The sequence below is a fragment of the Panicum virgatum genome, chromosome 8N, assembly GCF_016808335.1.
Source record: "Panicum virgatum strain AP13 chromosome 8N, P.virgatum_v5, whole genome shotgun sequence".
NCBI lineage: Eukaryota > Viridiplantae > Streptophyta > Magnoliopsida > Poales > Poaceae > Panicum > Panicum virgatum.
In genome coordinates, this window is record NC_053152.1 from 22,577,230 (window position 1) to 22,599,666 (window position 22,437).

The following is a 22,437-nucleotide window of genomic DNA, read 5'->3' on the forward strand; positions in this document are numbered from 1 at the left end:
AAATGTCCTTGAAGTCCTGATGCAGCAGTTTCCATGAATTGTGGTTATCAACCTACCATGACCTGGGCATTACAGAAAGTGCTTTGGTTTATTAAGCACAAATTGGCCACCTCACGCTCCTCATTTACCCAGTCCCAGTACATCCAAGATGTACAGATTTTCTAAATTTACTTGCAACCATTTGAAGACAGAATAGCTCTCGGTAATTTCAGTTTCACACCAAGAGTATCATGGAGCCAGGACAGCATTTAAGGCATGTGTGCCGGCCAAACATCACAAACATTTTCATGAAGAGTTCATGTCTTTTGTAACCTTCATATATAATCCAGAACAAGGTACAATATTGTACAAATAGCATTTTATGCATCAAGCAAAGTTACTTGAGACTAGACCATTACAATTTCAACTGTAGGGAACACAGACTGAGATGTCCGAGCTCCTTATTTTCAATGAATTATACAGCTCAGGAGATTGACATACTAAATCTGAGCACGTGATTCATGCAAATAAATCATGATACGGTGCCAAGAAGCTTCTCGATGTCATTCTGTAGAAATCGCAACAATGAAATGCATCAGAATTTAATGGAACAAAGATATGCAACAATGTAGTTGGCAGGAAGAGAAACCCACCTCTATCTTCAAAGGAGAAGTTGTAGGAGCATATCGCCCAACAACCTTGCCATCTTTATTGACAAGAAATTTGGTGAAGTTCCATTTAATTCCATCTCCAAGGAAGCCTCCTTTCTGTGATTTCAAATACTTGAACAATGGCGCGGTATCCTTACCATTCACATTAATCTGGGAGACAGTGAATGACATTTTGAGTATGCATGTATGTATATCCAACAAATATATAGTTTGCACAGAACACCAGTCACCAAGGGAAGCAGGGATCACCAAATACTCTATCTGTGTTATGGTGGGCTAAACCTACCAGCACCACAAACCGACCCGTGGCTAAGTGTGATGTGCCAGAGTGCGGTCACCGCGGCACAGCATGATGCCAGCGCGTTCCAGGCGTTTTGGAGAAGATTAGATTGGGTTGTTAGTTTCATTAGCATTCTTAGAGTTTGTTATTGGATTTGCCTATAAGGCTAAACAATTGGTTATTGAAAGAGGTTAGCTGGTGATTGATTTCAATCTCTTCCGCTCCCCCGTGTCTTCGCCTCCTCTCTTGTCCTCTCGCTCGTGACGCAGGACACCAGGACGGCTCCAGCCTCACCGCCGCCCGGGACCAAAGCCCCAGCCACCTACTTCCCATGACTACAACCTGTGCAATCGAGTCGGCTCTAACAATCTGATTCCAAATGGAATCCATTTGGTCCCATGTACAGGAGTCAATATGTAAAAGGAGAAATGCCAGATGGAGACATATTTGGAATAAGAATTTGTTGATCTACTTCCATCTTCTCCTTAATAAAAACTATAAACTCTTTGTATTTCTTTCTAAAAAACTCACTGACCGACTAGTCTAGCTACCTACCATCGCAACCTCCATAATAGATTTATCCCACTCTGTCGAAGCAGCACCTTTCCTTTTTTCTAAATCAGTCGGTCATGATTTTTTCTTTTCTCTTTCAGCAGAAGAAACAATTATTTTATTTGATTATTTATTCTTTTACTTTATTTTTTTCTGCAGATAATTCTGGTCAATTTACTAAAACACAGAGAGACTTTCCTGATAAGAACTGTCAGACCTTGTAAGCTATAAGCTAGCAACTTACTATAAAAACATATTTATCAGAGGATATGAGTATATAGTGACAGGATTGATCATGAGTTTGTCATGATCGGGCGCACGTATGCCAGGCGCCGACGGGCCCGAGATGTGCGGCGCGAGTCCGAGCACGCAGGAGGCGCGGTGCGCGCGCACCATGAGGGCACGAGTGGCTAGTTAGGAAGGTCATCATTAGTTGGTTTTCAGATCCTAAATTAGAGGACTCGGTTTGGGCCTTTGGCCATATATGCATGTATCGTGAACACTGGAGAATCAAGAAAGATATTATCTCCAACTTCCTCCATCTCTCTCTCTCTCACGTAAGCCTGCGGCTAGGGTTTCACCTTGCCGGAGAAGACGGGTCGAGGCTACGAACTACGTAGCCGAGGTCCAGCTACCCAGGGGTTTGAGGCCCTTGACAGAGTTTTGGCAGTTTCCTGTTCTATTCATTGTGTTCATAGTTCCAGCTGGAGGTATAGTACATTAACTGGACTTTCGTAATGGACAAAGGGACCACAATAAAATTCAAGTATGCAAAAAACAATAATAATCGAAATAGATGTGGAAAGTTGATGATTGTTATGAAATGTGCCCAATAGAATCAAGACATGACAATTAAGGTAGAAGACCCCCAATTTATATATTGATGTTATTATTATTGTTAATGCAAAAGAAGTAGAAGTAACAAGTACCCCAGAATTTAAGTTTCTTACCTTATCAAAAATAGGAAACTCTGCTTTGAACCTAGTACAAACTGTCTCCTGAATATCTTCATTACTGCCAGGCTCTTGACCAGCAAATTGGTTGCATGGAAATGCAAGTATCTCAAGGCCTAAACCCAAATAAAGAAAAGAATCTTGATGAAGTAAGGTTTGTTTATTAGGTAAAAAGACATGTTTTGATTATCTCAGGTTAAATGAGTCTGCACAGGATCTCAGTTCTGTAAACATACCTTTTGTTCGGTACTTGTCATACAAGACATTCAGCTCTTTGTAATTTGAATTAGTCAATCCACTGCAAAAATAGAGTCAAACCAATGAAACTCCAGTTTATATATACTTCAACTGTGTAATAAAATAAGAACACAGCTATATGGCATATATCTCAGCTGAGACATAGAGACATCTTATCCAGTCCTACAACTGTTACCCCGACAAGAAAAGAACACGTACAACAAACCACAAGATTGCTACACTGGAATGATTCGTTTGGAACATGATTGGTCTGTAACATGGCCAGCAACAAGCTACAATAAATATGCGACTAAGAACAGAATACCTAATGTCAGATTCACCATTCAGAAACAACACAGAGAAGCCATTATTTCTCAATTATAGCAGAACCAAAATGCATTCTTTGGCAACATGAATTCATTGCGTGCTTCAGTTTAAATCAGGTACGGAATATTGTTATCATGGCATTCTAAGGAAAACAGATACAGGTAGGTCTATAATCTTGTTAGACAAACTATGCGTTTATGAACTTCCCCAAATATAGAAAAAGTAGATCAACAAGATTTATGATCAAATGAATGAATCAAAATATTTGTAATAGCGAACCTGTACTCATGAGAGGACCAGTATTTTTCACAAATTGACAATATTATCTGATACTAACAGCCACACAGATAGAAACAGACAAGGAATTCCAGGTTCAGATTCAAAATTACCATTGCGATGCAACATTAACAATAAGAAGAACCTTTCCAGCATACTCACTCAGTTTTATGTCATTGCCCCTAATATCCTTGAGAAGAACCAAACATCAGTTCACAAATGAAAATGTGAAGAATGCTATTGAGTACACAAATAACTATTTTTAGTTACAAAAATTATAAGAAACTCTTTTAGTTAATCATGCCAAGTGAAAAAGGTGCACAACTTCCTCCTAGACTATTGAAACTTGCAAGTTATGAATCTGGCACAAAAGGTACCATACCAAATACCAAGTACCTTGCCGAATAGTGATCTTACAGCTGTCTATCACGCCCTGAGCGAACAGTATATGCATACACACGCTGTGATAAAGATATTAGATCGCTTTTGACATAATTCTAGCCAAAAAGTTCATCTTTGCAGTGACAGTGACAGCAACAGAATCCAGCCAACCTAAATAAGGAAAGGGTGGCGTTTCAGCTCCAGAGGGCGTAACAAAGAAAAGCCAAATCCTACGATTCCACTATGGGGACATGTTCCTTCTCATGTTCACTCAAGTCAACACATTTATTCCCCATACACCTGTAGCCATATACAGATCGATCATCTACATAATCTTCAGAACAACGCAGCAGGCAGTAGGAACAATAAAATCAGCACCCCATCCGCAATTAATACCACGGAAATTTCACAACAAAATGAGCAATCTTGGCCACTAAAACCACCATCCTACTACTAATTACTCCAATTGCAAGCAAGATTTCACTACCCTAACAAAAGAAAACCCAATTATTCCACGAGACCATGAGGCAATCAATTGGCTGGAAAGCAAAGGAGAAGGACGCTTAGCAGATCTCCCCGTATCAGGAGGCAACAGCTACCAACCTTGACGGCGATGTCGTAGATGGAGGCGGGCAGGTCGTCGGCCATGTCTGGAACCGTGGGGGCGCGGGAGCGGGAGACGAAGGCAATGGCGAGGGCGAGGACCGCGAGGGATAGCAGGATTCGGGGGCCGCTGAGCCCGCCTCTAGTAGCCGCCGCAATCATGCGGGTTGTCGGAGGGCACGCCAGCCGGCAGCCGTGAGTTTGGTTTGACTGGGAGTTTGGGAGCGTCCACACCGGCGTACCCGTTTTCGATCGCGAGGACGCGAGGAAATGCAACGTCAGTTTTTAGTTTAACTAGACCTTTTTTAATTCACCGAAATTTTTGAATTTTGATGCGTACCACTTTCGTTGTTATTCGATAATCAATATTTAATTATGGACTAATTCATCTTATCATCTACAGTTAAACTGTGTGATTAATTATTTTTTAACTATATTTAATGTTCCTGTCTAAATAATGGATGGGGTGGATATTATACAAAATTTTTGGAAACTAAATATGATCTTACTTTTTCTCCAAGAGAAACATGTACCTTAAAACAACTGATGTGCTAATGCTAACATGATAGTATTCTAAGAAAGTAAAGTACACACATTGCAAGTATGAAATACGGAAACGTAAAAAGGAGAAATGAGAACGCAAACTCTCAACATGAAGATTTATCTCGTGGTATCAGTAGGCACTAAGCCACTTCTAGTCTACGTTGTTGAAGCATTCTATCGAGAGTATTGCTTCTCGGCCATCAAGTCTCTTCTGGGACTCTTATTGACTGGACACCAAGGCTTGCCAAATCACCGCGATCACTTTAACCCCATTTTCCACTAAGGAGTTTCTCCACAAAGGATGGGAATCTCCACGTTCCTCATACAAAGCCGTCCACATCGCTCCACGCCAAACCTGAGGATCGTAGACTTACTGGCGACACACCAAGACTCAAAGGATGGCTGACACACCAAGATACAAGATTGAGCAACTCTAAAGCACAGCACACATGTCACACAACCTTGCTCTCACACTCAAACTTGTGCTAACCTAACTCTAACACTCACGAAAGGTGTGCTAAGGACTACAAATATGATCACTTTGCACTTGGATGTCTTGTGGATGTTCTTCAATGTGTATGGGGCCTTTTTGAACTCTAGCAAACTTCAAATAGCCGGGTGAGATGTATATAGGCCATCAAGACGAACTAGCCATTTGTAGCTATTATCCCTTTCTACATAGAGCATAGATAAACTGATGGGGGCATCAGAATAATAGGTCACACTACACTTAAATAGTAGCCATTGGGCAGCTGCCACAGTGGTAGGCTTATGTAATTTCTCCGAGGCATTACTCCTATGGGGCATCGGATAAACCGGTGCTGAAGAGATTCCTATTCAACTTTCCTGCAGCGCTGATGTCAATGCTCTAATGGATTGGATCGATGGAGCATTGGATAAAAATCGGTGCTAAAGACTTTTCTGATCCTCCAAAACATCATCTCTGGACAATGCTCCAGTGGTTACTCCGATGCTGAACCTCGTCAGTTAAACTGGTGCAACTAAGATTTCTTTACTTGGCTCCCAAATGCACAGTGGATTGCTGGGTACTAAGGAATCGGTTATTCCAGTGCATGGTCATCAGAAGAACAGATGGCCAGTGGTTAACCGGTGTAGGTGATTTTTTCTTATTTTCTCTTTGCACTTGTATAACTCATCGTGGCAGTTATTCGGGTACTTGAAATATATTCTATCTATGCTTTTTCACACTACTATATAAATCTTTTTAGAGACGTGCATTTTTTATTTTCAGAGGTGATTTTTGGAAATGCCTTAGAGTTATAGTCAGTGTAAATACAACATTTCAGAGATGTTTTTTGCCCGCCTCTGTTAATAAAAAATAAATAAAAAAGGTTAGCCCGCCGAGCCCATCTAGGCCCGGCGAGCCCATCTGAGCGGCCAGCCGGCCGCGGCCGCCCCTCCCAATGGCCTCCGCGCGCCGCTGGCCGAGGCCTCCGTGTGCCGCCGCCGCCGCCGGCCGCAGCCTTCCACAAGCCACCGGCCGCGGCCCTCCGCGCGCTGCCGGGCGCGGCCTCCGTGCGTCGCCGCCGCCGGCCATCGCGCCACCGACCATCGCGCTGCCGAGCCGCCGCGCCGCCGCGAGCGTATCCGCCGCCCCTCCGCTCCGCGCCGGCCGGGGGAGGCCGGATCCGCCGCCTCTCCTCTCCACGCTGGCCGGGGAAGGCCGAACCGCGAGCAGCCACCACCGCTAGGTCGGGTCACCGTGGGAGGGAGGGGGCGGGGCCGCGCCGCCGCTCAGGGCGCGCCGTGGGGCGCTGCTGCACGGGCCGCCGCCTCTGGTCGCGATGGAGGGCACGAGAGAGGGTGAGTGATGAATGAAACCCTAAGTGGTGGAGTATTTATAATTGAAACCATCTATCGGGCCGAGATGGGTTTTTTGGGGTGGGCTTTTTAACTGAGACGGGCCATTGTAATGTGACCGCCTCTGAAAATAGGAGTATTAACAGAGGCGTTCACGTTAAAGATGACCACCTCTGTTAATCAATTTTCTGAGGCGATTTTCGTAATCGCCTCGGTTAATTAGAAATGACCGTCTCTGTTAATGATGGGCATTAACAGAGGCGGTTGTTTTTTATGTCCACCTCAGAGGCATTTTTGAAGTGCCTCGCAAAATCCATAATTGTAGTAGTGTCACTACACCTTGAACATCTTGACTGCGAATTGGACATCTCCACGGTAAATTGGACATCTCAAATATGGTTTGGACTTCATCCATGAGAACTAAAAATTCTACAAGATCTCACAAACTTGTTAGTCTCATTGATTGAGTTATCACTCGAAATGGCCTAAATGAAGCCATATTCTTTACAACCTCCTCCCCCAACCTCATTGCCAAAGACAAAATCTGAACCACCTTTGCTTCGTCCACAGAGTTAATCAACTGGCGCCAATAGAATTGCTTGGGGGTGTGTTTAGATTATTTTGGCAAAATTTTTTGAAAGAGAATCTTGCTAATTTGGAGTACTAAATGAAATCTATTTACAAAACTTTTTGCACAGATGTGTTGTAAATCGTGAGACCAATCTAATAAGCCTAATTAATTCATGATTAATCTACGATTAGTGGATGATTATTGTAGCATCACTGTTGCAAATTATGGATTAAGTAGGCTCATTAGATTCGTCTCGCGATTTACAATCTATCGTGCAAAAAGAATTTTAAATAGACTTCATTTAGTAATCTATTCATGTATCCAAATATTTGATGTGACGTTTTGAGGGGGAAGTTTGGAGATCTAAACTGACCAGATCTACGAGGTTGTTTGGCCAAATTCTTCTTCTGCGCGCTGCTGGTCAAGTCTCATCCCACACCCAGTCTTTTTTGTTAAAGCTGCAAAATGTAGTTGGCAAAAAAAATGCTGCATATTAGTTTGTGTGTTCTAATAGTAATGTTTTCTAAAAAATGTTTAGACAAAATTTCTTCAATAAATGTATTGTTATGCCACAACAGTAAAATTGCTTATTAGCAATTAATATTATTGCCTCCGTAGAATAGTTTTATTGAAAACTAACATTAAATAGTCTATATGAGATAGAAAAATGACCTAACCGACCTAATTAAAATGCCTACTCCCTCTGTCCTGAAATATAAGATATTTCAATATTTTTGGAGAGTCAAAGTTTTTTAAGTTTTACCAAACTTTTAGAGAGGATCATAAAAATATATGGCACCAGACAGGTATATTATAAAATATATTTTTGATGGAGAATCTAATAATACATATTTGATATCATAAATGTTATTACTTTATTGTATAAATTTGATTAAATTTGAAAAACTTTGACTCTCCAAAAATATTGGAATACCTTATATTTTAGGATGGAGAGTATAGGAGAAAGAAAAATAACATAACTGACCTAATTAAAATACCTATACGAGCTCGGGATTGCAGGTGTGGGAGAGGGAGGGAGGGAGAGAGCACATGGACCAAGCAGATGGAGCGCCTAGGGGGGAGTTGCAGCGGAGGCCCGGCCTCCGGAAGCGGCAGCGCCCCGTGCCAAAGAGGGTCCACCCTGACCCGCGCCCCTAGAGTATTTAAAATGCCCATATGGGAGAGAGAGAGGGAGGGAGAGGGAGGAAGAGAGAGCGCGCACCTTGCAGATCGAGCGCCCACGGGGCGTGTCGCGGCAGAGGCCCTGGCCTCCGGGAGCGGCGACGCCCTGCGTAGGACGAGAGCGGCCGTGCCCCCCAGACTCTGCGCCGGCGTGGAGCTGCGGTGGCCCCTCCGTCCCAAGCCCCCGCACCTTTCGGGCTTGCTGCGTTGAGAGGGAGCAAGCAGTGATTAGAGCAGAGATTAGTAGAGTAGAGATGTAGCGGAGACTGCGAGGGAGCAAGGGTCTTGTTTGGTTTTCAGAACTCTAGAACACCATTTTTGAGAAAGGAATCTCGCAAATACTAAATAAAATTTAATTGCAAAATTTTTCACGACGAATCTAATGACGGTAATTAATCAATAATTGGCTACAATAATACTACAATAACCATTATTTAATCATGCGGTCAAAGGTCTTATTAGATTCTTCAGAGTTCCTAACGCAAGAGTTCTGGAGTTATTTTGTAAACTGACTTAGCTTGACACTGTAATTAGCGGTCAAAATGTTGATTTTCTAGAATTCTAGAAAACCAAACGGGGCCAAGGAAGACGGGAGAAATAGAGAAAGCGAGCGGTGATTGAGAGGGAGAGAGGAGGCTGGCGAAATGAATTAGCGGACGGTGGCTGTTGCAACTTGAAATTTCAGTTGGATGGTTATCTAAGAGACACTATGTCCATGGTCTGATGCAAGATGGATGATAGATGGAGGCGGCCATGTGGATGTGCAAACACTCGGCCGGCTGTAACTAAGTCATTATCTATAAAATTTAATAGGAGAGATCTAAATGCTTTGTTAAACACTAGCTAGAATTAACTATAGATTGCCAAACTCTTGTTAGAGTAGTGTTGAAAACTGATTGAAAATTCAGAAAACAAAATCAGCATATATTTTTTGAAAAATTCAGTGAACAAAGGATTGGGAACAGATTTAGTAGAAAACAACTCTTAAAAAAAAATTGAAACAAAAAATTCGGAAGCAAAAGCTTGGACCAGAATTCAAAAATCCAAAAACAGAAACTCAGAACCAAAACATGTCAACAAAAAGCTGAACAACAGATTCATAAAACAACAAAATTTTAGCAAAGTAAGGCTGGATATGGATGGCTGAACATCCGAATTATCTGGATTCATATCCGTTTAAAACACTAATATAGATATCCGTATTCGTATCCAATTTTGATATGGATGTATCCGAATTTGAATTTTAGAATTTTTCTTTGTCCGACTCCATATCCGTATTCGAAATAAATGTGGAATATCCTATTATATCCGTATCCCCAAAGAAAATTGACTAGTAAAACCATCTTAAATTTATCTCTATAGCTAATTCCTAAATGATGTACACCGTTTAAATTATTTAAAAAGCTAGATGACCACAATGTTAATTCCAATATTATTAATGACATAAAAATTAAGTTTAACTATTTTAATATATTTATTTAATGAAAAAATTATTTTATATGAGTCAAATTACTTATTTATTTAATGGTGAAATCATTTCATATATCTTAATTATTAAGTATTTAAATATTTATTTACTTTGCATTTAAATAGTTTATATATTTAATATAAAAGCTATACATAGATAAATATGTTCTTTATCTTCTAATCTTTTACTCTCTACTTGTATAATGATTCCGTTCTACTAAAAAATCGTTGATAAAATAAATTGATACTCGCATTGGCACTATGTTTCAAATCAACAAGGTATCCAGATTCGAACCTGAATTCAAACTATTCGTTCCGTATTCGTATCCGAGAAAATCCTATTCACATTCATATCCGAATTATAATATGATAAAAGGTGAGATCCGAATCCGATTTCATATCTAATCCGAATCCATCTTTAGCGTTGAGATTTCAGGGATGCGGATGTTAGGGCCCTTGATGTGAGATCGTACGACGCAGAGGGTAGCCAACTGATCAGAGTAGTTGCTATTCGAGTCCAACACGACGGCCGCCAACTGATCAAAACGACCAACCTACGCGAAGACCAGAATTTGCAAAGGTTCGTTCTACTCGCTGCTCTCTCTCTCTCTCTCTGCGATCGCCACGCTCGTCCCGACGGCGGCGGCGGCTTGCTGAATCTCAAGGAGACGATTTTGCTTCGCCAGGCCGGCCGCCATCTGGAGTCGCCGCCGTTGATCGCGACGCCGCCGACGCGAAGATGTCTTCAGCTTACGTCTACGGCTTCAAGTGCATCGTCATCGGCGACACAGGTCCGTGTGCGTCGTCGCTCTGATGGGGATTGCCTCTGGTTATCCCTCATACGTGCTCCTCAATGGTCGGTTGCTGTGCTGTGCGTGCAGGCGTGGGGAAGTCGTGCCTGATGCTGCAGTTCACCGACAAGAGGTTCCGGCCGGGCCACGACCTCACCATCGGCGTCGAGTACGGCGCGCGCATCGTCCCCGTCGACGGCGTGCCCACCAAGATCCAGGTCTGGGACACGGTACGTTCGTGCTACTCGTAGCAAGGGCAACTGCTGGTGCTGCTTCTTTTGCTCCAAAATCTTAGGGATTATGCACTGGCAGCAGTTAGGACTGCCAAATAATACACCTGCGTGCACATCTCACATTATCATCTCGTAAACTTAAAGGCAGGGCAGGAAGCGTTCCGATCTATAACAAGATCATACTACAGAGGAGCCGCCGCGGCGGTCTTGGTTTATGACATCACCAGGTATTAGCACAATTTCTCCCTTCTGTGGTGGTATTCATCTTTCTGAACACATACATTGGTTGGTTCTTATGCGCCCTTGTGCAACCTGATCATCAGGAGGGAGACCTTTAATCATGTCGCAAGCTGGCTAGAAGATGCCAAGCAGCTTGTTAGTCCCCACCTGACAATGGTGCTCGTTGGAAGCAAATGTGACCTGAGCAATAGGCGCTCCGTCAGCTATGAGGAGGGTGAACGGTTTGCCATGGAGCATGGAATGATCTTTTTGGAGGCGTCGGCGAAAACTGCGCAGAATGTTGAGGAGGTGTGATTAGGCCCCCTGTGTGATAGTGACTTGGACTGCAATAATTGCACTTAATTTTTTATGGGGGAAAACTAACATTTTTTTTGTTGTGCAGGCGTTCACTGCTGCTGCAAGAATAGTGATCAAGAAAATTAAAGACGGTGTCATCGATTCTTCTGGCACCGTAAGTTTTTCATTTCCGTAAATTCGCACCACCACTTTTTCTAACGTCAGTTTCTTCATGTTTGTGCTGACCAAAAGATTTTGCAAAGATATTTGGCCATCTTAAAAAAGACATCCAAATTTCGAGATCATAAGAAATCATGCCTAGCCACCTTGTTGAGATTTATCCTGTTTAGGCATTTCAAATTTCTAGCTAGCTGCTAAGGGCTACACGGCTAGTCCGTGCTGCCTGATTAGTACGGGCGTGGCTCATTGTCGCTTCGGGTCATAGTTTCGCAAACCATCACCCGAAGGAACCACGAGTGCTTCTATCTTCTTCCTCACCCTTTCTTCTACCTCCAGCTCCTGCTTTCCACCACCCGCCACCCAGCCCCTCCCCCACCCACTAGCGGGACCCTAGCCCACCCGTGCCAACTGCCCTCCCACCGCCACCGTCGTCACCGTCGACTCCCCCGCCCTGGCGCCGCCCCAACCGCCATCTCCCACCGCTCGGCCGGCGGCATCCCCACCGCCGGCCTCGCTACCCAAATGCCCCCCTCCTCCGCCAGGCCGACCTGCCGCCGCCGGCCCTCCCTCTATGGGTGGTGGTGAGCAGTAGTCCCCCCCCCCCCCACTCTGAAACCCTAACCTAGCACAGCGATGGTGACGGCAAGCGGCGGCAGGATTAAGTGGGTCGAAATAGTAATTTGGACAAAATCATCTAAACGCCTGCTTTCGCGATGGCATTGCGTGCGCGATGTATAGCTTCTGCGGATTAGTACCTACTAGTGCAACACTGGACCTTGGATCCTTATAGTAAATTGATTTTTTTTTCGGGTAGGAGAAAAAGCAATAGTTTGGGAGTTTTGGGAATGCAATCCTTATGCCATTTGTTTACTGTACAAATACAAATGATCATAATAAGAGAATAAATCTTTAAGTGTACAGTGATCAATATCTCAAAATTGTCGCTTACAGAGTATGTCATTGTTTACTAAGGTCAGTTTTATTACATTATTTCACTGTATATTATTTCCTTCTATTTGCTGCAGTCAAGTACCAAAATTATCCCGGACAAAGATGAATCCAGTGGTGGTGGTGCCAAGCCCTCTAAGGCCGGTCGCTGCTGTAGCTAGCTGGTGGCGATGAGACAAATAAACCGAAGTCCTGAATCCTTCGAAATTCAGATGGTGCATAATGAAATTACTATAGCTTGTTGTCAGTTAGATCTTGAAACATACGCCGTCATGTATTTAACTATTTAAAAACATAGAATATATGGTACATGATGTGTGTTCCGCCTGATGTTCAATTGGAATATGCAACTGAATACTACTAGTAGTAGTGTGTTTTGGGATTTGTTAGTCAGTGTAACTAGAACAGAACTGTAGCACATAAGTGGATAGGAATAACTTATTTGTGTTTCAGGTACCTATTGATAATAGAGACAATCAGTTGATGTATTTTTTAAGTCATTCATGTTTTCAATGAGAGAAATTTTAATTGTCAAATTAATGTAGAGTGTGAAGCCAAGCCAGAATTATTTGTTGAACAATCAATTGTGGTATTTAATTACTACCACGCCTAATTTTATATATGCATGATTATATCTTTAACGAAATTGCCAAAGTTTCTATTGGTCATCACGTAGATTCCATCACTAGGATTATAGTATGCCACAGGTCCTCGGAGTTTGAATCTCTAACTAGAACTGGCGCCCTTTGCACGCCCTATCATAAGTTCATGACCGTATAAATAGAAACAATTTTGAGGAATGAGAACAGATAAAGTTAATGAGAAGAATAAATCCATGACAAAACGTGTAGTAGCAAAACTTTCATTCCACAAACTTTATCCCGCATGTTTATGCCCATGTAGAATCAAAATATAGTTACAATGTCAGGAACCCTTTTTCCAGCAGAGCAATACACACACGGTATATATATACAGAGGTAGGCAAATGAACAAATGAAAAAGTGAACAAGCATCAATTTTTTTTATGGAAATTCTGTAATTCAACTCCGTGGGATACCGTAAATTCAAAATCTTACAACAGTGCCTCATCAGTCAAGAGATTTAAAAGCCAATCAGATTCTTCATTCAAAAGCTCACTGCAGTAATATAAAAAAATCATCAGAGTCTAGAAACCAAGTATACAAATTCTACCATTTGTTTCAACTTACAAAAAGCCTTAGGTAATTTGATAACACTGTCAACAGACGTGCCAACAACCTGATGCAGTGAAGAAAGCACAGAAGTACGCCCACTCTAGTGTTTGGGTGGATCCTGTTACCACCTCTAGAAAAATAACAGACTATTATTATTATTATTATTATTATTATTATTATTATTATTATTTGAGATTACACGGTACAACTCACACACTCACAACGCACGCACACTCACACTCCTATGAACACACGTACGCAAACCCTACCTCTATGAGCATCTTCGATGACCGAGCCGGCAAATCCTCGAGATTGACGAAGTCATCACAGGCGCCTCGCTCTCGACGGGAATTTCGCCTAGCACTGAATGCACAACGCCGTTAAATCCCAGAATATTCACTCCCATGAGGAGTCGAACCCAGGACCTCAGGTGCTACCGGGGCTCTTATAACCACTAGTATTATTATTTGATCATTGAATCGTTTATTTCTCTTGAAAGCGGTTTAATTTTTTACAGACATCTTTTTCAGGAGGTCGACATCTATTATAGGGCATGTTGGAATTTATGGGCTTGGCCCATTTAATTTTATTAGCAATAAAAGAATTAAAAGCCTACTAATAAATGCTAGGGAATCAAATGTTTAATTTCGTATGGGGATTTGAGGAGGATCTCAACCGACTTAAATGATGGACCTTGTGTACACCCCTTGTGAAGCCAGTAAGAGGAGATTAGCGAGCCACACGCGCGCTCGCTTGCCTCGCCAAGCCGAGGGTGTGGACGTGCGGTGCAGTGCGATGATGTTGAATGCAATTAATGCTAGTTATCGGTAAATGATGACTGAGAATTAACCTTGGCTGTTAATTGTGATTCTCATTGAATTTGAGGCACCCCACACCTATATAAACTAGCCCCTCCTCTCATTCTCAACACAACACACAACCACTCTGAATCAAAATCTCAAGATTTGGAATTAAAGATTTGATCTCGTGGCACAGACTATATCCTGATGGTTTATATAAAACTTAACTGCTCAGAAATAAGTCAATCACAGGATGTCTCCTGGTCTTCTAGGAAATCACCAAATTGTCACCCGGTGGTTTTATTTAACCGCACGATGACTCTCTAGGGTTTTTACCCCTTCGCTCTCCTGGCCGCCGCCATTTCTAGATCTGAGCTTCCGCCTCCATTTTCTATCTCCAACCAAATCCTTGATCCCCTCTGATAGCCCCCAAGGGTCTCTACTAGATCATCTCGTGACATTTCAGATGGCTCCAAAGAAATCCAAAACCAAGACGGAAGTTGTCAAGAACCTTGCAAAAGGTTGGAAGAAATGCAAGATGACTGAATCGGACATCACCGCTTTGGTTGATGAGCGTCTGCTTCAGTCCCACGCCGTCATCCAACGGCACCATGCTGTAGGAGAAGATCGTCAGTACGATGGTATGAACGAAATCGTGCTTTTCTACGATTTCGTTGAACGCGATCTTGCAATCCCAGCCTCTGATTTCCTCCATGCTCTTCTGAAGTGTTGGGGAATCCAGCTTCATCATTTGACCCACCAATCTATTCTTCATCTTTCGATTTTCACCCATTTGTGCGAAGCTTTTATCGGCATTGAACCACATTTCTATCTTTTCCAACATTTCTTCTTTCTCCTCCCTCACCCAAATGCTAGCAAGCCCGTTGAAGTTGGTGGTGCTGAACTAGACCTTCGTCCTGAGAATCAGGACGAGAACCTCTTTTACCAGCCCTCTGGGAAGGGGATAGAGTGGAAAAGCTTTTGGCTTTATATCGAAAACCATCAACCAAGTATATTAGAGCGGACTCACAAAGCCCCCAAGGCAAAGGGATGCTGGGCAAACCCGAGCCCTGGAGGAGATCAGGTCCAAAAATTGCGCACAACCATTGCCAGACTGAAGAAAGTTGGGGTAACTGGTGGTTGAGTGGTGTACTCCTTCATGAGTCGCCATGTACAACCTCTACGGAAAAGGGCACACCCTAGATTCCGTTATGAAGGCCCAGACGATCCATCACGCTTTTCTCCTGAAAAGCTAACTCAAGCTGAGGTCATCAAGAGGACTTGTCGAGTACTTGATGATGTCGACAAGCTTCCTCTTATCCCAACTACACTCTTCAACGATCGGCATCCACCTGAAGAGGCTTGGGTAAGTACTTGATAACCAATTTTGAGTAGTTTAAACATGTTTTCTTCCACTATAACCATTTGAGTGACTTTGTAGGTTAGTGTCAAGAAGTATAAATGTCAGCCTACCCTTCCTTCATCTGATGGCCAAGACACCCAAATCTTGGAATTGCTCGAGAAGTCTGATGATGACTGCACCTGTAACATCCCGGATTTTTCCGGAATATTTAAAAGTAAATAATCGTGAATTTCAAAAAAAATTCTGGTATGCAGTAGTTAAATCCATGTAAGTGCTATTTCTGCCTCCTAAAAATTCTTAGTAATTAAAAACTTGCAATTAATTAAGGATTATTTGATGCTAGTGTGGAATATTTGGAGTTTTTGGATTTTATCGTCTCTACGTTGTTTATTTGAACTCGAATCGGATTTAATTTCTCTTGCTTGAAATTTGGTGGAAATTAAATTGAGGTGTGCCCCTCAATTTAAATTTAAAATGCTAACTACCCTACCCGGGCCTAACTCTAATCCACTGACCGACCCGCTACCCGGACCTGTAATCCAAGCCCTAACCCTGACCCGAACCGACCCAAACCCTAGTACTGGATCCAGCCCAAACCTCAACCCAATCCCAAAACCCGGCCTGCTAACCCATGCACCCCAGCCGTCCTGCAGAGTAGTCTGCACTGGCCCGTTCGGCCTGCTTCGCCCTTGGCGGTCCAGCTCGCCACCCCTATCGGGCCGTAGCCACTCCGAGTGCCGGCCCACCCTGCCAGCCCACACCTGCAGGATACCCTGCTCCTCCGGTCGCTCCTCATCCCGCCCGCGCGTGCTGACCTGCTAACGCACGCGCAAGCCAGCGCGGTTCCCCGTGCCTCGCTGCAACTGCTGGCAGGTGGCCCCCACCTACAGCTTTCCCTTCCACCCTGTTCCTCTTCTCCCTCTCAGCTGCTGCTTTTGCTATGCTTTGCGACGCCACTGCTGCCCTGCACTGCAATGCCACGCCGCTTGCGTCACCGCACACCTGCACCACTCCGCGACACCACCTCGCAACCACTTGCTCGCTTTTTCCCCCCGGCTTGACCGCCCATGTGCCTCGCGGCACCCATCACCATCGTACCGCGATAGGACTCGCCGTGGCTGCGCTTGCTCTGTCTTGCAGCAGACCGCACCTTGCGCCAGCCGCACCTGCTGAGCCTGCCCCCTCTGCTTTCGCTATCGGTCCCGGCACCCGCCTGCCACACCTACCCTCGCCGCGAGCGCTAGCCGCCAACACCGTAGAATCGCCTGGCCGCGCCATCGCCCCGCCATGTGTAAGGATCGATATACCAAGAGGGGGTGAATTGGGCCTTTTTCAAAAATATAAAAAAAAATTAAGCAACCTTAACCTATGCAATACTAGTAAGGCTCAATTCACCAACCGGCTAACTAAGCAAACTACACAAGCTATAAAGAATACAACAAGATATGAAACTAAGCAAGGTAGAGCTAAGTTATGATCTTTAAGGTCAAGCACATGAATAATTGCATGAAAATAAGTGCTTGAAAGTAAAGAGTGGGCAAGAGACAACCGGATTTTTTTCCCGTGGTGTCGATGTGTTGGCACACACCCCTAATCCACGTTGTGACACTCACTAAGAGACTTGTCACCTCCCATGTCACCGATACGAGGGCGCTCACTAAGAGTCTCCGTTCACCATCCCGGCGTGGTGGAGCTCAAGCCACGTACAAACTTCTTCGGTCTCCCACAATCAACTTGACAAGCTCCGGAAGAAACACCTCAATCACCAAGATCGCCTAGGTGCTGTCAATCACCAAGAGTAACAAGCTAGGGCCTTCACTTGAGCAAGAACCGATCACCAAGAACAGATGCACACAAGCTTCTCTCTACTCAAGTTCTTAGTCTTACTTCTTGAATGATTGAATGAACAAATGTGTGGAATATGAAGCTCAAGGTGGCTCTCAACAATAGTATGAGTGTATGAATGTTGCCTGGTGTCAAGAGAGCTCAAAATGACCCATTGGATGGGTATATATAGGCAGCTCACGCGGATAGAGCCATTGGAGAAAAGCTGCCAGAAAAGTACGCAACACCGGTTAATCCGACGGTCCTCCAAAAGTCATCGTCGGTTTAACCGATGAATGCAAACTGCCCATCTGGAAAACTAGCCATTACAACTCGGGTAGATTAACCGACGTATCATCGGTTTAACCGGTGAGTGTAGTTGTCCACTGATCAACTGAAAAACCAACTCTCTGGACAACTACACCGACGTTAACTCAAATCCATCGTCGGTTTAACTGGTGAGTATAACTTCTGAAATCCCTGAAAAAACCAACTCTCTGGACAATTGCACCGATGTTAATTTCAAATATCGTCAGTTTAACCGGTGAATGTAACCTTGAAACACCCTAGAAAACCAACGTTCTAGACAACTGCATCGACGTTAATTTTCAAATATCGTCGGTTTAACCAGTGTATGTACTTGTCCAGACTCTGATAACTGCATTTAATCGATGTATAGAAAATTGGAGTCGTCGGTTAAACCGGTGTATAGACTTTTTCTGATTTTGCCTTTTCTGATTTGAGTCTTGAATGAAATCCAAATATTCTTGAGATATAAGTTGAAAATTACTTATTTGAACTTCTAGGAACCTGAGTGACCATAGTGTGCATCCATTTTTAATTGACCATGTCCATGCTCAAGTTACTTGGCCTTAACCCCTCTTAATAGTGCGATCTCTACAAAACTATAAAACCTAAACTAACCTAAGTGTCCTTCTCAACCTTGCGACACTTAGGACTAGAAAGATCCTTAGTCTTGTTACATACTTGAGTTGAATACAGAGATCGCCTTTTTGAATAATGAAATTGAAGGGCCTCTTTAACATATGACCAAATGAGCGATAATATTTCATTAAGCTGCACAAACTCATTAGTCACAATAATGGTTGTCATTAATCACCGAAACATACCTAGAGGGCCTAGATGCTTACAATCTCCCTCTTTTTGGTGATTGATGACAACACAAACATAACAATAACGAGAGAGCGAGAAAGATAAACAGGAGAAACACAAGCAAACTCGAAAAAAGAACCAAAGAGCTCAATGGCTCAAACGGAATCCATAGATATGTCTCAAAGTACAGCATACGCAAGAGTCAAATGTACATATCCATGAACTAACATCAAATGAGATATAAAACATCAAAGTCCTGTAACTACGAGCTCTCTCTAGCTCTACCCTCCCCCTGACTCCAACTCCCCCTAACTCTCTCCCCCTTTGGCATCAAAGCACCAAAAAGACGAGCTACGGGTCCGGCTGTCGCGGCACGACGAGGAAGCGGTACAGGTCATCGTCGTCGGACGGAGAACCCTCGGTGACGGACGGGAGCTGAGGGTCTGAACTGTCTGGAGGTGTAGCTGTCGTGGAGGCTCTCGTGCTGGCACTGCCTGGGAGAGGGTCCGTAGAAGTGGAAACCAGGTCAGCAGAAGAAGTGTCAACATCTGAAGTCGTGACTGTTGAAGCTGCCGGCTGCGTCGACTGCGGAAGTATAGACTCCTCTCCTCCTCCTCCCCCTGATAGTGGTGCCTGTGGTACGACGGGGAGGGCGACTGACTAAACCGCTGACGGTGAGTCCTGAAAGAGCGTAGTCGCTGGCAGTGGCGAGAAGAGCGGACGACCGGCAGACCCAAGAAGTGCGGACATCAAGAACGTGGTCTCCGGTGTCGTCGAAGAAGCTGGAGCTGCAGTTGGGGCTGGAGCTAGAGTGACTGCAAGCTGAGGTGCTTCAACACCCTGAAGTCCTGGCTGCTGCGGGGCGAGTCTGGTGTGAGTGTATAGCTGTGTGATCATCCCAAACATCGTCATCATGCCCTGCTGCATCTGCTGGAACTGAGCGTCTGTCCTCTGTGAAACTCGGTCAATAAGCCCAACAAAATGCTCCTCGGCTGCAGCACGCTCTCAGGCAGCCTCCCTCTGAATAGCTGCAAGCTGAGCCTCATGGGCTCTCCTGGCCTCCTCCTGTGCAATCCGATCCTCTCTCTGCTGAGTGACAAGCTGCTGAAGGAGAGAGGTGAGCTCGGACGGCTGAGTCACCTGGGACTCTGTGACAATAGCAGCTGCTGGTGGCCATGGAGTTGGCTCTCTGGACCCTCCTGCCTCGTGGTCGTGACTAGCTGGTGCTGCAGGAAAGTACTCGTCATCCTCGGAGGAGTCTGACTCATGCTCAAACTAGGGAATCTCATCATCTCCTCCGGGAAGCTGTGCCTCGGCTGTTAGTAATGCCTCGTCCTCCTATGCCAGTCGGGCCTGCACCTCAGGTGACAGTCGTGCCATAGCTTCTCTGTCTGCCTGTCTGCCCCTCTTCCTGTCCTGTGGTGCTGTGGGATGGTAGACTGGAAACCTGGGAGCCTCATCCTGACGGTAGACACTGCTGATGGGTGACTCAGCTGGCACAATCATAGAGCAGATGTAACTAATCCAGTGAGCATAAGGAAACTGGCGTACTACACCCATCGAGTCAGTGATCACATCCTCTATCATAGCCAGAATAAAATCCACTATATCAAATGGCTCGTGAGTGAGGATGTGTAGGAGCAGTAACTGCTGCAGACCTGTGAACCCCTCTGGGTAGCCACTCCTCGGCAACAAAGTCCTCCGGAGTGCCATGTGAACTGTGTACGCCTCTGGGGTCAGCAGGCTGGGAACTCTGGCATATGATGCTGGAAATGGTTGGCGGAAGCACTGAGAGATCACCTTGTGAGAAGGTGCAATCCCGCTAATCATCGCCCTGCGAGGTGGATCTGCATCTCCATATACTCTCTCATGCAGGGAGACATCGACTAAGTCGACTCCAAGGATCCCTACAATCGTCGCCCTAGACAAACCAAAGACCTGGCCTCCAAACATGAAGTGCACGACTCTGCGCTCGTGTAACACCCTAATTTAAATTCCAGCATTTTATTAATAAATTTAATTAGCTTTATTTAATTTTCTAAGGCTTATTATGTTTAGTCTGCATTTAATCTAATTTTGTTTTGCAAGGAATTAAAATTTTTCTAGGATAAATATGTTTGTGCAATCATGCTGGTGCATAGTTTTATTTGATTGAGTGTGGTTTGAATTCAAATAGTGTTAGTTTGGCTTGAAATAGGAAAAGGAAAAGAGAAAAGGAAATAGAAAACCTCATCTGGACTCAAACCAGCCCAGCATCCCAGCCCGACCCCTAGTCCCTTCCCTCTCCCGTGCTGGGCCCAGCAAGGCCCATTCCGCACCCCACCCCGTTATCTCCCCACGCCAGCTCCTTTCTCTCCCACAGCACGCGCCCCAACTGACAGCCTGGGCCCCCTGTCAGCCCCATCTTCCCCGCCGAGCCGCTCCACTGCTCCGCTCCGTCCGCTCCGCGAGCTCCATTTTTCGCTGCCCGTGGCCCCGCTCCACCCCGCGCTCGCACACGGACCCACACACCAGCCTCGCCCGCGCCCTTCCCTTCTAGAAACCAGCCCGGGATCGGATGAGGACTCGATCCTGAATCACGGCCGCGTTTCTCGCCGGACTTTTCCTTCCGGGGCACGCCCGCCCGAGATCCCGGGACCCCTCTATAAACCGCCCCGCGGAACCCCTGCGCCCACCATCCTCCCATCAGCGCCGCCCCAAACCTAGCCACCGCTGCCCTCCAAGCTCAGAGCAGAGCAGGGCTCAGCGCCGCCGTGCCCTCACCGCTCTGCTGCTCCACGGCCACCGAGAGCCACCACTGGAGCTCCGCCTGAGTGCCAGGGACATCCCCGGTCATCTCCTTAGCCCTTTGCACCGCACTTCACCCGGGATTTCAAACTGAACCCGCCGCCGGTAAGCTACGCCGCCGCGGAATTTCTTCACCGCCGGTGCTTCCCCTGCCACGCTGACCACCTCCCTGGCTTCGCAGCGTGACTCAGAACTCACTCGTGGGGATCAGAAGCCCGGAGCCATCCTGCAACAACCTCGCCCGCGAGCAGCTCCGAGCACCGCTGCTGGATCTCGCCGTCGAAACTTCTGCGCCGGTCCTTCCTTCGATCCCGACCCTCGGTGAGCACTCCCCGACCTCCTCTCTCTCTTGCACTAGGATACTTAGCCCGTAGGTCACTCCAGCTATTGGCACGGCGTACACCGGCGCTCCGCCGCCGCGTGCGCCATGGCTCCGTCGTGGCGGAGCCTCTACAGCACGGCAGCACCCCGCGTGAGCCTAGAATAGACATGCCCCGGCACCGCGCGTGCACGCACCAGCTTGCACCCGGATTCGAGCCTTGACTCGGTCCGAACGTGAACTCCGACGAGGTCAGTGGCCGCCGACCCGCCCTCGCCGGTGAGAACCCCTCTCCCAGTCCCGCACCACCTCTCCGAGTGTTCCAGTGAATCACACATGCCGTTCTCGAGCATTTGGGCCAAATCCCAGGCCAAACCATGCATAGGGGCACCTTTTTGGCCTTCTCCGGTGAGATCGCCGCCGCGGAACTCTGTTCCGGCGAGTCACGCCGCCCCCCCCATGCGTCCATCTTCCCTGGATCGTCCGATCTCAGATCTACGGCCCGGATTAGATCGGCCCGGAGTCAA

At 45.5% G+C, this 22,437-nt stretch overlaps 2 protein-coding genes across 2 annotated transcripts in view; one reads left to right on the forward strand and one right to left on the reverse strand.

Moving 5' to 3' along the window:
- Window positions 1–282: 282 nt before the first annotated feature.
- Window positions 283–4,490, reverse strand: LOC120686136 (probable glutathione peroxidase 2). Its single transcript, XM_039968305.1, has 6 exons — window positions 4,260–4,490; window positions 3,389–3,465; window positions 2,672–2,733; window positions 2,433–2,551; window positions 633–800; window positions 283–547 (listed from the first exon to the last, which is right to left on the reverse strand). The coding sequence occupies exons 1-6, from the start codon at window positions 4,419–4,421 to the stop codon at window positions 512–514; spliced, it is 624 nt and encodes a 207-aa protein (XP_039824239.1). The 5' UTR covers window positions 4,422–4,490; the 3' UTR covers window positions 283–511.
- A 6,006-nt stretch (window positions 4,491–10,496) lies between these two features.
- LOC120684899 (ras-related protein Rab-2-A-like) overlaps window positions 10,497–22,437 on the forward strand; it is a 35,352-nt gene continuing 23,411 nt past the window's right edge. Inside the window, exons 1-7 of the mRNA XM_039966762.1 lie at window positions 10,497–10,634; window positions 10,725–10,864; window positions 11,012–11,094; window positions 11,191–11,395; window positions 11,490–11,558; window positions 12,589–12,651; window positions 14,971–15,145. Coding sequence (XP_039822696.1) covers window positions 10,583–10,634; window positions 10,725–10,864; window positions 11,012–11,094; window positions 11,191–11,395; window positions 11,490–11,558; window positions 12,589–12,651; window positions 14,971–15,145 — 787 coding nt within the window. The 5' untranslated portion in view covers window positions 10,497–10,582. The remainder of the gene's footprint in view (window positions 10,635–10,724; window positions 10,865–11,011; window positions 11,095–11,190; window positions 11,396–11,489; window positions 11,559–12,588; window positions 12,652–14,970; window positions 15,146–22,437) is intronic.

What these genes read in the sequence shown, in the direction of transcription:
- LOC120686136 (XM_039968305.1), bottom strand. Translation starts at nt 4,421, where the DNA reads ATGATTGCGGCGGCTACTAGAGGCGGGCTCAGCGGCCCCCGAATCCTG. An exon ending in GTTAATGTTGCATCGCAATG is followed by an intron (nt 2,734 to 3,388) that starts GTAATTTTGAAT and finishes CTATTTTTGCAG; the next exon opens with TGGATTGACTAATTCAAATT. An exon ending in CTTCTCCTTTGAAGATAGAG is followed by an intron (nt 548 to 632) that starts GTGGGTTTCTCT and finishes CGATTTCTACAG; the next exon opens with AATGACATCGAGAAGCTTCT.